We start from the raw sequence: 11,402 nt of genomic DNA on the forward strand, positions 1-11,402 counted from the left end.
GAATGGCCAAGTCAAAGTCCAGACCTGAATCCAATCGAGAATCTGTGGAAAGAACTGAAAACTGCTGTTCACAAATGCTCTCCTTCCAACCTCACTGAGCTCGAGCTGTTTTGCAAGGAGGAATGGGAAAAAAAATCGGTCTCTCGATGTGCAAAACTGATAGAGACATACCCCAAGCGACTTCCAGCTGTAATCGCAGCAAAAGGTGGCGCTACAAAGTATTAACTTAAGGGGGCTGAATAATTTTGCACTCCCAATTTTTCAGTTTTTGATTTGTTAAAAAAGTTTGAAATATCCAATAAATGTCGTTCCACTTCATGATTGTGTCCCACTTGTTGTTGATTCTTCACAAAAAAATACAGTTTTATATCTTTATGTTTGAAGCCTGAAATGTGGCAAAAAGTCGCAAAGTTCAAGGGGGCCGAATACATTCGCAAGGCACTGTACCTAGAGAATTTTCATCTGTATTTTTTGTAGCTGTCTACATACCACCACAGACTGATGCTGCCACTAAGACCGCACTCAGTGAGCTGTATTCCACCATAAGCAAACAGGAAAACGCTCACCCAGAGGCAGCACTCCTAGTGGCCGGGGACTTTAATGCAGGGAAACTTAAATCCGTTTTACCAAATCTCTATCAGCATGTTAAATGTGCAACCAGAGGGAAAAAACTCTAGACCACCTTTACTCCAGATGAGTACAAAGCTCTCCCTCACCCTCCATTTGGCAAATCTAACCATAATTCTATCCTCCTGATTCTTGCTTACAAGGGACAATTAAAGCTGGAAGCACCAGTGACTCGGTCAATAAAAAAGTGGTCAGATGAAGGAGATGCTAAGCTAAAGGACTGCTAGCACAGACTGGAATATGTTCCGGGATTCAAGGCACTTAACCCACTGTTCCTAGGCCGTCATTGAAAATTAGAATTAGTTCTTAACTGACTTGCCTAGTTAAATAAAGTCAAATTAATCAAATAAAATAAATATTATTCCGATGGCATTGAGGAGTACACCACATCAGTCATTGGCTTAATCAATAAGTACATCGAAGATGTCGTCCACACAGTGATTGTACGTACATACCCCAACCAGAAGCCATGGATTACAGGCAACATCCGCAAAGGGTAGAGCTGCTGCTTTCAAGGAGTGTGACTCTAACCCTGAAGCTTAGAAGAAATCCCGCTCTGCCCTCTGACGAACCATAAAACAGGCAAAGCGTCAATACAGGACTAAGATCAAATCGTACTACATCTGCTCTGACACTCGTCGGATGTGGCAGGGCTTTCAAACCTTTACAGACTACAAAGGGAAGCACAGCCAAGAGCTACCCAGTGACACAAGCCTATCAGACGAGCTAAACTACTTCTATGCTCGCTTCAAGGCAAATATCACTGAAACATCTCATGAAGCATGAGAGCACCAGCTGTTCCGGACAACTGTGTGATCACTCTGTCCGCAGCCGATGTGAGTAAGACCTTTAAACAGGTCAACATTCACAAGGTTGCAGGGCCAGATGGATTACCAGGATGTGTACTGCGAGCATGCGCTGACCAACTGGCAAGTGTCTTCACTGACATTTTCAACCTCTCCCTGTCTGAGTCTGTAACACCAACATGTTTTAAGCAGACCCCCATAGACCCTGTGCCCAAGAACACTAAGGCAACCTGCCTAAATGACTACCGACCCTTAGCACTCACGTCTGTAGCCATGAAGTGCTTTGAAAGGCTGGTCATGGCTCACATCAACACCATTATCCCAGAAACCCTAGACCCACTCTAATTTGCATACCGCAATAACAGATCCACAGGTGATGCAATCTCTATTGCACACCACGCTGCCCTTTCCCACCTGGACAAAAGGAACTACGTGAGAATGCTATTCATTGACTACAACTCAGCATTCAACACCATAGTGCCCTCAAAGCTCGTCAATAAGCTAAGGACCCTTTGACTAAACACCTCCCTCTGCAACTGGGTCCTCAGATCCTCAAAAGGTTATACAGCTGCACCTTCGAGAGCATCCTGATTGGTATGGAAACTGCTCAGCCTCCGACCGCAAGGCACTACAGAGGGTAGTGAGTACGGCCCTGTACATCACTGAGGCCAACCTTCTTGCCATCCAGGACCTCTATATCAGGCGGCGTCAGTGGAAGGCCCTAACAATTGTCTAAACTCCAGCCACCCTAGTCATAGACTATTCTCTCTGCTCCCACACGGCAAGCGGTACCGAAGCGCCAAGTCTACTGTAGGCTTCTAAACAGCTTCTATCCCCAAGCCATAAGACTCCTGAACATCTAATCAAATGGCTACCCAGACTATTTGCATTGCCCCCCCCACCACCTCTTTTACGCCACTCCTACTCTCTGTTATTATCTATGCATAGTCACTAATAACACTACCTACATGTACATATTACCTCAAATACCTCGACTAACCGGTGTCCCCGCACATTGACTCTGTACCAGTACCCCCTGTATATTGTCTCGCTATTGTTACTTTACTGCTGCTCTTTTAATGACTTATTCATTTTATTTCTAATTCTTATTCATATTTTTTAAACTGCGTTGTTGGTTAGGGGCTTGTAAGTAAGCATTTCACTGGAAGGTCAACACCTGTTGTATTTGCGCCGCACATGACTAATACAATTTGATTTGATCTCTGATCTTGTACATAGAGTGCATTCAAAAGTATTCAGACCCCTTGACTGTTTCCACATTTTGTTACATTACAGCCTTATTCTAAAATGTATTTATATTTCTTTCCTCACCAATCTACACACAATACCCCATAATGACGATGCAAAAACAGTGATTTTTTTATTTTGGACCCCCCAAAAAATCACTGAACTATATCACATTTACATAAGTATTCAGACCGTTTACTCAGTACTTTGTTGAAGCGCCTTTGGCAGAGATTACAGTCTCGTGTCTTCTTGGGTATGACGCTACAAGCTTGGCACACCTGTATATGGGGAGTTTCTTCCATTCTTCTCTGCAGATCCTCTCAAGTTCTGTCAGGTTGGATGGGGAGTGTCACTGCACAGCTATTTTCAGGTCTCTCCAGAGATGTACTTTGCTCCCTTCATCTTTGCCTCGATCCTGACTAGATTCTCTGTCCCTGCCGCTTAAAAACATACCCACAGCATGATGCTGCCACCACCATGCTTCACCGTAGGGATGGTGCCAGGTTTCCTCCAGACGTGACGCTTAGCAATCAGGCCAAAGAGTTCAATCTTGGTTTCTCATGGTCTAAGAGTCCTTTAGGTGTCTTTTGGCAAACTCCAAGCGGGCTGTCATGTGCTTTTTAGTGAGGAGTGGCTTCCGTCTTGCCACTCTACCATAAAGGCCTGATTTGTGGAGTGCTGCAGAGAAGGTTGTCCTTCTGGAAGGTTCTCCCATATCCACAGCGGAACTCTGGAGCTCTGTCAAAGTGACCATCGGGTTTGGTTTTGCTCTGATATTCACTGTCAACTGTGGGATCTTGTATAGACAGGTGTGTGCCTTTCCAAATCATGTCCAACCAATTGAATTTACCACAGGTGGAGACCAATCAAGTTGTAGAAACATCTCAAGGAGTATCAATGGAAACAGGATGCACCTGAACTTAATTTCGAGTCTCTTCTTAAAGGGTCTGAATACTTATGTAAATAAGGTTTTTATGGTTTTTATTTTTAATACATTTGCAAAAATGTTGATAAACCTGTTTTCACATTGTGATTATAGGGTTTTGTGTGTAGATTGATGAGGGAAAAAAACTTTTTTCATCCATTCTAGAATAAGGCTGTAACGTAATAAAATGTTGAAAAAGTCAAGGGGTCTGAATATTTCACAAATGCACTTTATATATATGGTTTAACTTACTGTGAAGTAAAATTATAAAAGTCATCATCATAGTAGTATATTCAAGCATTTATCATACTTTTTATGTTTCTACTTTACAGACATACATTTTCATTACAGTTGAAGTCAGAAGTTTACATACGCCTTAGCCAAATACATTAAAAAAACAAACACACAATTCCTGACATTTAATCCGAATATAAAGTCCCTGTCCCTGACATGACATAACTTTCTGGAATTTTTCAAGCTGTTTAAAGGCACAGTCAACTTAGTGTATGTAAACTTCTGACCCACTGGAATTATGATACATTGAGTTATAACGTGAAATAATGTCTGTAAGCAAGTGTTGGAAAAATTACTTGTGTCATGCACAAAGTAGATGTCCTAACCGACTTGCCGAAACTATAGTTTGGTAACAAGAAATTTGTTGAGTGGTTGAAAAACTAGTTTTAATGACTCCAACCTAAGTGTATGTAAACTTCCGACTTCAACTGTATATTGTTCTCAAAATTTGCAGTAGACAAACCAGATGGAAAATCTATAGGTTTACCAAATTCTGCCGTGATCATCAATTAAGAGCAGTCAGGTTAAGTTCGAGTAAAATGTCTTTTAGCAAAAAGACAAGACAATCATAAAAAATGTTGTGATAATTGTACTGTGAAAGGCAATTACTTTATTTTAAAAATCTTAATGTATTTCTTGATGAAACACTGATTTATTTTGGTGAAAAGTGACTGTATGATTTTGGGTTGTGTTTGAAACAACTGCCTCTTTGATGATCTGTTTTGAGTTTTGTACTAAGAGTTGTGAAAATGTACCATATACTGTACTTTGCACCAAAGTGATAAAAACTGTACCATAATAATATGTCTTCTGTACAGGCACAGTAGTTGAATCTTGTCCCTCGTCTCCTATGTTTCTCCCAGCCAAACCAGAAACCAAGCCAAAGAAGGCTGCGAGGAGGAGAACTAGGAAGAACCTGAAGGACGGGAGCACTTGTAGCTGGTCTACAGACACTGAAGATCCTGCTTGTACCAACTTGAAGAAGATAGTGAAGGCAAGGAAGCCCAAAACACGCAAGAGCCAATCCCATCAGACAAAAGACATCAAGGACACTGCCAATGAGAGAGAGGACAGCAAGGCTCCAGCAAATCACCGAGATGACAGCATGGCCCTGGTTAATGAGAGAGAAGACAGCAAGGGGTCAGGGTTCACAGGTGAGTGCGAGGACCTATCTCTGTCTGGCCCAGAGAGCAGAACACACCAGAAAAAGACCAGACAAGTTAAGAAGACCCCAGAGAAAGACAAAGACAATGCCAAGACCCCACAAAAAGAGTCCAATAACAGAGTCAACATCCCTGGTGAGTATTATTTTACTCTTTTCACCTCGTCTGTGTGTGTGTGTGTGTGTGTATGTGTGTGTATGTGTGTGTGTGTGTGTGTGTGTCATTCCTGGAGATGAGTGAATGGTTAATGGCAGAAGAGTCTGGCATCATGCTACCGTACTTTGAAGTTAAGATACAGATGACCCACCATTAATCTTCATGAAGGTATTTCCATTTATGTACTTTGTGAGTTGGAATGAAATTGGAACGAATCAGAGTGTTGCTTTTTAAAGATTCATTGCAGGATGAGGAAGCTCTGAGTAAGCAGAACGGGAAGAAAAATAAGGATTTGGGATCAAATGGGAAAAGCAGAAATGGGGAAAGACTGAAGGACTTCTATGAAGAATGTATGGAAATGAGCACTGGGCTGGACCTGAGCCCAAACAAACAGCACTGGTTCAAGGCAAACAGTGAGTAAATAAACCCCGGCTCAATACGGGCTGGTATACCCCCAGAGTACTTACTGTAACTGATTTATATACACTGCAATACACATATTAATGCGTATAAATATAAACCTAATATCCATGGTTTTCTGAATTGTGAATGATGAAGTGTTTCATGCTTACATCCACCACTTTTCCATTTCATCCTATCAGTGAACAGGTGGTGCATTATTTGTTTTCCATGTCTGTGTGTCCAGTACTGGAAAGGCGGCGTCTGGAGAAGAAGTTGTCATCTTGTCCCAACCCCTCGGGCTCAGATGTGGAGCTAAGTGAGGAGAGTGACAGTGGTCTGCACCCTGACAGGCAGCCAGGGGACCAGGACCGAGCTGTACTCAACACGAGTCAAACACACATCTCAACGATAGAACAAGATCTACAGGCCCAGGTAGGCTACATGATGTGAAATAAACAAGCTGTGATTATAGTAACTCTGTACACATACTTCTAGGAAGTGAAAATCAACGGAAACAAGCACCATAAATAGAAATGGTGCTAATTTGTTGAGAACAGGTGTAGAAAAACCATTAGAAACTGCCCTTTGGAAGGTACTCCAAAATACACCTCATAATGACATGAAGCTAAATACAGTACATTTACACAGTGCAGTTTGTCGTAGGGCATCTGTCTGTGTTTGTTAATGTGGCGCTGGCCTCATCATCACCCTCAGATGATGAAGGAGCGTTCAGTTCAACCGCATCCATCATATGATCACCTGATATAGCATGCCGAAACATTCCACACAGTCTAGGCCGCTGCATGTGGACAGTGGCCAGACCATAACGTTAGTTTCTCAAGTTAGGTATTGTCTCCCCCCTGTCTGGAGTGCCAGATCAGCAAGGTTTGCACTTTTGGGACATTTCTATTGGTTCCATTGCAACAGGCAGATCTTAATCAAGCACAGTTTGAGTAAGTATTTTAAATACATTTCAAATAGTACTTGAACACAGGTCGGCTCACTCCATACCTACATACCTCCTTGGTCCATACCACCACTGTCCCAGTCAGATACCTGTCTAAGACATTCCTCAGTTATCCTCACAGACAAACAGAAAATGTCTCGATCCTCTGCTCACAGATTAAGGGTCCAACATCTGTTTAATATCGATCAAATGTGACTGGGGTGCCGACAGGAATCGCTGGATTTATTGAACTCTGTGCCAATATGAGGAATTCCTGTCTGAATTCGGGAAAAGTCTCAGTATTACATCATTCTAGCCAGATATGGATTGTAATTCCTCAATAGGACGAGACAGATGTATTTCAGAATGTGCGCACTGTAGAACCTTCCAAAACACATAGCTGGATGTCATAAGTTGATGATGAGTTCTGCTTATTCTCTAAATCATATAACACAAACAACCTCTGACAGATCTAATGACAAGTCTAAATAGAAGAGTTATCACTGCCAACTCTCCTTGTCATCTCCCTAGCTGGACTCATCATGAGGGGGCTACTTTTTCATTCAATAGAAAGAAGAAGAAAAAATTCTCTGCTCTCATTGACATCCGTCTCTCTGTTTTTATCTCTCATTACTTTTCACTGTCTTTATCTCTGTCTCTAGCTGGATGTGATGATGCAGGTGTTGAACACGTCTGACGAGGTGGAGCAGCTAGTGCTGAGGAACACTGGCTTGACAGACGCACTCCTACTGAGCCTGGCCGCAGCCCTGAAGAGGAGCGCCTCGGAGGTCACATTCCTCAATCTCAACCTCAACCACCTCGGACCCCAAGGGGCCCACATCCTCCTGGACCTACTGGGGGCCAAGCCCCAGGTCAAAGGACTGCTGTGAGTCACTGTGTGAGTGAGTGAGTGAGTGAGTGTCTAGCCCCAGGTCAAAGGACTGCTGTAGGTGACATGCAAAGTCTTTGTTTAGCTCCGGCTTGTATGTCATATTCATAAATCTGTGTCCTGTAAAAAAAATATTTTAAAAATCTCTCTTTTTTACATAAATTGTTCTGTGAACGTTTCATGAGCCTAGGACATTGTGAATGAAGTTGACTTTTTGAAGATACAAGGTTTTTCCAGGACGCCAATGACATACTGTAAACCCATTTACACACAAGTGATCAGGACAAGTGTAGGCTCCATATCTCCCAACAAGATCCTCCTGTGGGCCAAACCCTAGGTCAGAGGGCTGCTCTGACTGTCACAAAACCTTTGATGTTTAGTTCCAGCTAATATGTCATACCTTTAGCAACTATTGCTTGACCCATGGACGCACAAGCATACACGTTATATCTCTCAAGAAGATATGTCAGGTGAGAATGCCCTCAGTGCTCCCTTGAAAAATAGTTGTTTGGACCGCAATGGGAAAACCTGGTAACAACAGGTGGATAACGGCGGCAGAGGGGATCATTGCCATTTTATGGGTTCCTAACAAACTGTGCTGTTTTGTGTGTGTTTTCGCATTGTTTGTAACTTATGTTGTACATAATGTTGCTGCTACCATCTCTGATGACTGAAAAGAGCTTCTGGATAACAGAACAGCGATTACTCACCTCACACTGGAAGAAGATTTTTTCTTTAATGAGTCCGACGTGAAGGATAGATTGTTTCCCCGAGACCAGGCCCAAATCCCTGTCATTCGTGTGAAGAAAAGACGGAGGTACAGAGGGCGGAGATCGAAGTGCCTTTTGAAAATTGAATTGGCGGGTGGGTAACCAGCCCCTACCATCCGTTTTATTGGCCAACGTGCAATCGCTGGAGAATGAACTGGATGAGCTCTGTTCGAGACTATCCTACCAACGGAACATTAAAAACGGTATGTAATATCTTATATTTCACTTAGTCGTGGCTAAACTACGATACGGATAATTTACAGTTGGCTGGGTTTTCTGTGCATCGACAGGACAGAACTGCTAAATCCGGTAAGACGAGGGGTGGTGGTATATATCTATTTGTCAATAACAACTGTTGCGCAATGTCTAATATTAAGGAAGTCTCAAGGTATTGCTCGCCTGAGGTAGAGTACCTCATGATAAGCTCTAGACCACACTATCTACCAAGAGAGTTTTCATCTATATTTTTCGTAGCCGTCATTTTACCACTACAAACTGATGCTGGCACGAAGACCGCACTCAACGAGCTGTATAAGGCCTTAAGCAAACAAGAAAATGCTCAACCTCTTCCTCGCCTTCCATTTGGAAAATCTGACCATAATTCCATCCTTCTGATTCCTGCTTACAAGCAAAAACTAAAGCATTAAGTACCAGTGACTCGTTCAATACGGAAGTGGTCAGATGACAAGAATGCTACATGACCGTACTTACATATCACAATCAGAAGCCATAAATGACGGGCAACACCCACACCGTGCTAAAGGCTAGACTGCTGCCACTTTCAAGGCTGCCACTTTCAAGGACCGGGACAGTAATCCAGATGCTTATAATAAATCCTGCTATGCCCTCAGATGAACAAACAGGCAAAGCGTCAATACAGGACTAAGATTGAATCCTACTACACCGGCTATGACGCTCATTGGATGTGGCAGGGCTTGCAAACTATTACGGACCACAAAGGTAAACCCAGCTGTGAGTTGCCCAGTGGTGCGAGCCTACCAGACGTGTTAAATACCTTTTATGGTTGCTTCGAAGCAACACTGAAGCATGCATGAAAGCACCAGCTGTTCCGGACGACTGTGTAATCACGCTCTCCGTAGCTGATGTGAGCAAGACGTTTAAAAACAGGTCAACATTCACAAGGCCGCAGGGCCAGATGGATTACTAGGACGTGTACTACGAGCATGCGCGGGCCAACTGACAAGTGTCTTCACTGACATTTTCAGCCTCTCCCTGACCGAGTCTGTAGTACCTACATCTTTCAAGCAGACCACCATAGTTCCTGTGCCCAAGAAAGCGAAGGTAACCTGCCTAAATGACTAACACATCAACACCATCATCCCGGAAACTCTATTTCTTGAACTGCATTGTTGGTTAAGGGCTTGTAAGTAAACATTTCACGGTAAGGTGAAATGTTGTATTCAGCGCATGTTAGGTGAGCCACTTCAAAGAAAAATGAAAATGTTAGTTGGAAGTTGTGATTGACGGCTGATTCTTCTTCTTCTCTACAGCTTGTTTGGAAACCAACTGGGAGACCCTGGAGTTCTGACACTACTTAGTGGACTGGCTCAACTCCAGGAGATAACAACGAGACACCCAACATCACTACCATGGATTGAAGATCCCCAGGTCCAGGGCCAGAACCCGTTAACACACTCAGTTGTCCCCCTCCCTCCAACCACAAGGGGCACTCTCTACCCCTTTTCACTGTTGGAGCTGGACATAGGAGGAAACGGGCTGAGCAGCAATGGCCTGAGGATGTTGACATCCTACATGAGACTCCACTCAAGACTGCAGTACCTGGGGCTGGCCCGGACCACTGGTGCGGACCTAGAGGCATGGCGGGAGCTGTTTGACTCTCTGAAGGGAAACGTGACCCTCAGCCATATTATCCTGGATGAGAGTAACCTAGGAGACCAGGGAGCCAGGCTATTCGCTGACACACTGAGAGACAATCAGAGCCTGAGGCAGGTGGATCTGGACAGTAATGGGATTGGTGAGGTGGGAGGAAGTGAAATCATAGAGGCGCTGCTTTGTAGGACACAGTTTCCGCTGAGACACCTGAGTCTGGAGGGGAATGGTATCAGCACCGGACTAATGGGTAGAATTCAACAGGAAGTGAGATTTAACTGACAGAAACATGTTTTTATTTTATTTATTTTTTACATATTACAGAACTGTAATTTATCCAAACTGATGAACAAGGTAGGGCACAGCGCATAGCACAAAAGAGGAACAGTCAAAATAGATGTTGCGGAAAAGACTAAATAATATGGATTTGTCTGACTATTTCTACACAAGATATCAGCATCTAGCTACTGTACACGAGACTAGACTATTCCTCACTGTTAATAAATTACTTCTCACATCTATGTTGAATCATCTCAATTGGAGCTCAGTCAGTGTAAATTGCAGGTCAGTGGAATTAAACTGGAAAAACATTTGACTCTCTTTGCCAACTCACATGGAGGGCCTTTCCCTCTGCTACTGGTGGCCCTGATTTAAATATCTTTGTAGAGCTCACAGACATGGCCATCAGCTCAGCAGGTAGGAGTGCGTTGGGATTTAGCTAGGCTGCTCTGTGGTATGGATGAGACGTCAGAGAAAAGCCCTGTAAAGTAAGTCTTTCTTCCCAGAACCTGTGGTGAGGCCAGGCCAGGATGTTTACCTTGTGCTATTTTCTTCCCACCCTGATTTATTCACAAATGCTGCCCTCAGGACCACACTCTCCTCCTTGTTGACGCTTGTTATTCCCTAAAGTTTAGTATTCCCCTGGAAAATTTGGAGAAATATCCATATCTCGTAACCATGGTGATGCAAACATGAAGTGGCACAATTAAACAGTACTTCATATTAGATACTAATGTAAAAATGTATTTCTACAGTATCTACTGTATTTTTTTTAAAGGCAGGAATGAAGAAAATCGAATAAAAAAAGAAATATATCCATCACATAATATATCCATAATTGTGTTGACATAATGACCAAACGTGTTTTGCGTGTGTTTGTGTGTCAATGGAGAGCGAGAGGAAGAGAGAGGGAGAAAGAGAGGGAGGGAGAAAGAGAGGGAAAGACGGGAGAGGGCAGGGAGTTCTTCCAAGATGCAGGATGTTTGGTTTCAGTAGGAAATGCACTTGACAGAGCAGCCTTAGGTGGACTGAAGGTGGAGTCATAA

The 11,402-nt window shown here is 43.2% G+C and overlaps 1 protein-coding gene across 1 annotated transcript; it reads left to right on the plus strand.

Annotated features, from left to right (window-relative positions):
* Nucleotides 1-4,750: 4,750 nt before the first annotated feature.
* LOC116360638 (uncharacterized) lies at nt 4,751-10,359 on the plus strand. The gene is made up of 5 exons (XM_031815655.1): nt 4,751-5,198; nt 5,456-5,632; nt 5,866-6,053; nt 7,230-7,453; nt 9,912-10,359. Exons 1-5 carry the CDS (start codon nt 4,751-4,753, stop codon nt 10,357-10,359), a joined length of 1,485 nt encoding a protein of 494 aa, XP_031671515.1.
* The last annotated feature ends 1,043 nt before the right edge of the window (nt 10,360-11,402 follow it).

The sequence above is a fragment of the Oncorhynchus kisutch genome, linkage group LG3, assembly GCF_002021735.2.
Source record: "Oncorhynchus kisutch isolate 150728-3 linkage group LG3, Okis_V2, whole genome shotgun sequence".
In the NCBI taxonomy this organism is placed as follows: domain Eukaryota; kingdom Metazoa; phylum Chordata; class Actinopteri; order Salmoniformes; family Salmonidae; genus Oncorhynchus; species Oncorhynchus kisutch.

Bases quoted from the DNA above. Each gene is read 5' to 3' on its own strand.
- LOC116360638 (XM_031815655.1), top strand. From the start codon at position 4,751: ATGTTTCTCCCAGCCAAACCAGAAACCAAGCCAAAGAAGGCTGCGAGG. The intron at 5,199-5,455 runs GTGAGTATTATT...TGCTTTTTAAAG, and splicing joins TAACAGAGTCAACATCCCTG to ATTCATTGCAGGATGAGGAA. The intron at 5,633-5,865 runs GTGAGTAAATAA...CTGTGTGTCCAG, and splicing joins GCACTGGTTCAAGGCAAACA to TACTGGAAAGGCGGCGTCTG.